Source organism: Octopus bimaculoides, chromosome 25 (genome assembly GCF_001194135.2).
Source record: "Octopus bimaculoides isolate UCB-OBI-ISO-001 chromosome 25, ASM119413v2, whole genome shotgun sequence".
NCBI lineage: Eukaryota > Metazoa > Mollusca > Cephalopoda > Octopoda > Octopodidae > Octopus > Octopus bimaculoides.
The window spans coordinates 14,619,425-14,624,854 of NC_069005.1; the positions used below are offsets into that span (position 1 = coordinate 14,619,425).

The following is a 5,430-nucleotide window of genomic DNA, read 5'->3' on the forward strand; positions in this document are numbered from 1 at the left end:
ATATATATATATATATATATATATACACAACAGGCTTCTTTTCAGTTTCCATCTACCAAATCCACTCAAGGCTTTGGTCAGTCTGAGGCTATAGTGGAAGACACTTGCCCAAGGTGCCACACAGTGGGGTTGAACCTGGAACCATGTAGTTGGCAAGCAAGCTTTTTACCACCCAGCTATACATGTGCCTAAATACACACACACACGACACACTTTTTTACTTCCTAGCTACCAAATTTACTTCCAATGCTTTGGTTGACCCAGGGCTTCAGGAGAAGACACTGGACTGCCATGGTTAGGAATCAAGCTCCTTCACCACACAGTTTTCAGCAACATACCCTTACACATGGCAAGAAACACAGACTTATTTTATCTCTGTATTTCTCTAACTTTTGATTATTGCCTTTTACAATACCCACTTGATATTATCCACCAATCCCATCCATGTTAAAACCCATTGTTCACATAAAGTGGATACTTCTGTTCAAAATATTTGTTACTATTAACTGTGGAAAGTAGTTTTATCCCGTGGCTTTGAAAAAAGCTTCTCTAGGAATACTTTCTATGAAAGACTATTTTTCAGATTTAGAAAACAAAAAATTTTTTAGACATATTTCATCAAATATCTCTTTAAAGAGCAAGAATCAGATACTTTTAGGGGTGGATATGAAAAACATACCAACAGGAAATACGGAAAAAAGTATTGCAAAAGCAGAAAATATCAATTCTACTTTTGGTGGATAATTAACATCATAATAGGAATTGACTATGAAATTTAATTACATAGGCACTAAAATGACTGTGTGATAAGAAGTTTGCTTCTTAACCACATGGTTCCAGGTTTAGACCCACTGCATGACACCTTGGACAAGTGTCTTCTAAAGCCTTGGTCTGACCAAAACCTTGTGAGTGGATTTGATTTGGTAGACAGAAACTGATAGAAACCCATCACATGTGCATGCGTGTCCAATACTACTTGATACTGGTGTCGGTATGTTTATGTTCCTGTAACTTAGTGGCCCAGCAAAAGAGAAAATAGAATGAGTACAAGGCTTTAAAAAACAAAGTATTGGAGTTGATTCATTTGACTAAAAATTCTTCAAGATGATGCCCCAGTATGGCCACAATCTAATGACTGAAACAAGAAGGTCAAAAGGATAATGGATATACATGTAATATTAGGTCAGAGCAAGGCAGTGAACCAGCAGAATTGGTAGCACGCATTTTGTCAGTCTTTGTGTTCTGAGTTCAAATTCTGCTAGGGCTGACTTTGCCTTTCATCTTTTCGGGGTTGATAAAATAAGTACCAGTTGAGCACCACGGTTGATGTAATCAACTTAACCCTGTCCTCCCAAACTGCTGGCCTTGTGCCAAAATTTGAAACCAATATTAGGTCAGAGTAGTTGGAAGTACTAGTTTGATGTAAGTGACTACTTACCATAGCATCACCCTACTATGAGTGAATATTTGATACATCACAGGGCTGGATTAAGACCCACAGAAGCCCTAAGCACTTGAAAGATTTTGGTGCCCCCAAAAGTACGTAGTTCAAGATATAAACAATAATTAAATTTTTATTTTTCAAAGTAAGAGGGAAAATATGTCTATGTTTGTATACTTCCGCTTTATTTATATTTGAAAAGTTTTCTCCTACTTTTTTTTTTAATTGCAAAGTCTTTGATCAGATCCTCACCATGAAACCATGAACACTTTGGAATTATATTTCCGATCATATAGACCACTTTGAATGTTAATTTAGCAAGTTTAAAGTGATTTCTTTTGTGCCATAGACCTTTTACCATTGCTGTGCCCCACCCACACTTCCCTTGATGACCTAAGCACACTTTGGCAAACTCAGGTAAATATTCTTTGTGAGTTGTACATACCTACAATGTAGGCACATGGCGCAATGGTTAAGGTGTTTGGTTCATGATCATAATGTCATCAGTTCAATTCCTGGACAAGGCAGCACATTGTGTCCTTAAGCACAGCACTTCATTTTTCCTTGAAAATGTGTACCAGCTGATCAGGTAACACCCCCTCCCCCTCTCTCTCTTTTCCCAGCTATCATTATTCACTGTGTTAAAGGCAGGAGAGTCCAGAGGATGTCTATGTCTGCAGGTGGTTACATAGGCACCTAAAACAATTAGCAAAAGCATGGTACATGTTATAAATTATAGTCGTTAACAGATGATGGCTGGCTCTGATATACCCATGTATCTCCTTTGTCCTCAGTACTCGTATAAAACTTTCCCTAGCCCACCAAGTGGCGGTACTACCCAATTTAAGCAACACTGCATTTAACCCTCGAGATTTTGACACTTTACGGCTATCATAGACGTAGATGTAGAATCAAAGAAGAACTAATTCATACTAAGAAACTTTTGAAGATAAAGAATTAAAGCGTAACAAGTGCCAGATCACACATTTACCTGTTTAAAGATGTTGAACACAATAGCTACAACAGCCCTTAATCGAGTGAATACAGTTGTCATGCATGAACAAACCTCCAGTAAAAACCTACAGAAAGACCGCAAAGGGAGGAGGTGATCCACACCAAAGAATGGATAGGGAGGAAAATGGTAGATAACATGAGGTTAGCTGACAACCGAGAAAGAAGAATGTTGGTTATGTTACTGGCAGTGCACCCACGATCTACCGCAGCCCAAGGTATGGATGTTGATTAATAAAACTGAAATCCTTAAATAACAATATCACAAATTAAATAGTTATTTTTTAAATTAATTTTTGAAGTTTAAATGATCAACACAGCTAGTAGATAATTCTACCAAATGCATCGTATATCAAGGCATTCCCCACCCACGTTAACACGTTTTGTTGACTTTGTTTACCTGATACGAATGAAGTTGCTGAGTCAAACGAAATTAAACCCAAGAAAAAAGTTGATCAAATATCATAGGAGTTAAAGTAATATTTCTTATGTGCAAATTAGCTTCACTGACACTTTAACGAAAATATACACGCACCACATAAATGTTACTGTTTTGTACCGTATATGCTGACAGATAAAAACAAAGCATATTATTAACCACCCCCACCCTCGCTTAATATAAACAAGCTAACGAATGTGCAAACGATATCTCAACATCGATTCCTCTTTCCTCGCATCCAATTCCGTCTCGAAAAGACATGATAATGAATCGATATATGATGGATATAAAAGTGATATGAAGTAGCTAGGCCAGTAGAGCACCGGATCAAATACATTAGTGCTCTTATTTTTGTCCTTTTATAAAAAAAACTGCCGCACGCCCGAACTAGGGATTCGAAAAAACAAACACAGGGAAAATAGTGGAGTCGTTGTGTGTCGACTAAATTCTTCCCTTACAAATATTGGCCTAGCGATTGATTGATTGATTGGTATACAATGGCGAGTGCATGACAGGAGAATCTGCTAGACAAGCCAAGTCAAACCAACTCTTGCAGCCAGGTTTCGATTCCTAGTTGCAATAACTTAAAACTTATTTTCGATGCTTTTATCCTTAGAAAAGCCGAAGTCATAACGCACTCTTTCTCCTAAATCAGCAACTCGGGAAATGTAACGATGAACATCCGGGAATATGCAACTCACAGCTTTGTTTCGATTCCACATTGGACTCCCACCACCACCGACTTTGGTTCTTTATTATTAAAAAAAGGATATTTTTGAAATGAAATTTTTAACAAATATGTTTCAGATGGTGCAGATTCCGATTATATCAGAATTTATTGTGAAAAAAATTTTTTTCGTGTGTGAAGAGAGGGGTTTCGGAAAATTCACACGAGTCAGTTTTGTTTACCCAAAACTTTCAAAAAAATTAGTATTTTCAATGAAATTTTCAACAACTATCTTTCATGAAAAACGAAACTGATGGACCCGTACAAATGCATACTAACACAATCGTATGTATCTACAAAATGAAACTTGAAATTTCGAAAAGAATTGTAATTGTGACAGTATGTATGTGTGCTCACCATTTTTTTTTTTTTTAATATTAAATTCCGATACAATCATAATCTACAAATTCTGAAAGGTATTTGTAGAAAATTTCATAAAATGTATCCATTTTTCTGAAAGTTATAGGGAAACAAAGCCGACTCGTATGAATTTTCGGAAACTCCTCTCCCAACCCGCTAAAAAATTTTTTGCACAACAAATTCCGATATAATCGGAACTTACACCATCTGAAGCGTATTTGTAGAAAATTTCATTTAAAAATACTCATTTTTTTAAAAGAAGTTATGAGGAAACAAAGTCGGGGGTGACACACTTGTGTAGGTATGCCCCAGATGGTATCATACTGCAACAACCATTCCACTTTGGCTCACTCATGCATTCTGAGAAAAGGCTTGGACATCATTTAATCATCTCATGCCAGTTATTCTCCTAAACAAATCAGAGGTTTTTGCGTGTCTCAGTCAGGAATCGATTTACATAGATCGTCTTGCAGATGCGAATAAACAACACTTACCAGTCCATCCAGTTCCCATTTGACTAGCAATTTCCTTCAGAGCCATAGCTCTCACTGACCGCAAATTATAATTTTCATGACGGGGATTCCATAAAAATTCGTGTTCCCGATACAGTTTAATAAAATATTCAATTTGACGCGGAGTCATTTCTAAGTCTACTCTCTCTTTTGCGGCCATTATTTCCCCGCCCGCTGCAGCAAATACTAAGTATATTTCTTATTAGTTAATAAATTAAATTTTTATGAAATAATTTTGTAAAAAAAAATTCCACAAATATAATTATCGAAATTATAATACGTTAATTGTTTTATTAAACAAAATCCACAATACATTTATTTCTTCATCTGTCTCCTTCAAGATAACTGTCGTTAAACACACACACACATACATATATAAACTCGTTGCTCCGTAACTATACACCTGTCTGCTACAGAAAATAAATATGAACCGTCCGTTTTGGATGACTAATATATACTACAGAAACATTTCTTTAAAACAATAAAAAATATGAGGATAAGTAATCAAGATTTTAAATATACTGTTTTCATCTGCTATTGTTAGTTTGGTCTCCGGTCAGCCTTATGACAAAAGACACATCCTGCTATGACAATATCATCTGTTATTCAAACATTGTATATAAAAAAACTACATCATTCAATATGTCTCCTTTCTTCGAGAGATACAGAAGTTCGCTATATGCGAAGAGAGAGAGAGGGGGGGGGAGAAAGAAAGAAAGAGAGCGACTACCGGGAGGTTCCTTTGTTTTCTCGATTTTCATTTGTGACTGTTATAAGAATACTCGTGGCTGTATGGAAAGAAGTTTGCTTCCTAACCACATGGTTTCGGGTTCAATCCCACTGTACAGCATTTTCGGCAAGCGTCTTCTACTATAAGTCTCAGGCTGACAAAAGACTGAAGAGTGGGTTTCATAGATGGAATCTGAAAAGAAGGCCGTCG

The 5,430-nt window shown here is 36.5% G+C and overlaps 1 protein-coding gene across 2 annotated transcripts in view; it reads right to left on the bottom strand.

Annotated features, from left to right (window-relative positions):
* Positions 1–5,430, bottom strand: part of LOC106881882 (uncharacterized) — a 34,618-nt gene that overhangs the window by 19,571 nt on the left and 9,617 nt on the right. The window contains exon 1 of one of the 2 annotated variants that reach the window (XM_014932402.2): positions 4,473–4,662. The exons of the other annotated variant lie outside the window; for it this stretch is intronic. Within the exon in view, the coding sequence (XP_014787888.1) occupies positions 4,473–4,650 (178 nt within the window). The 5' untranslated portion in view covers positions 4,651–4,662. Of the gene's footprint in view, positions 1–4,472; positions 4,663–5,430 lie in introns of those variants that run through there. 2 annotated transcript variants of the gene reach the window in all.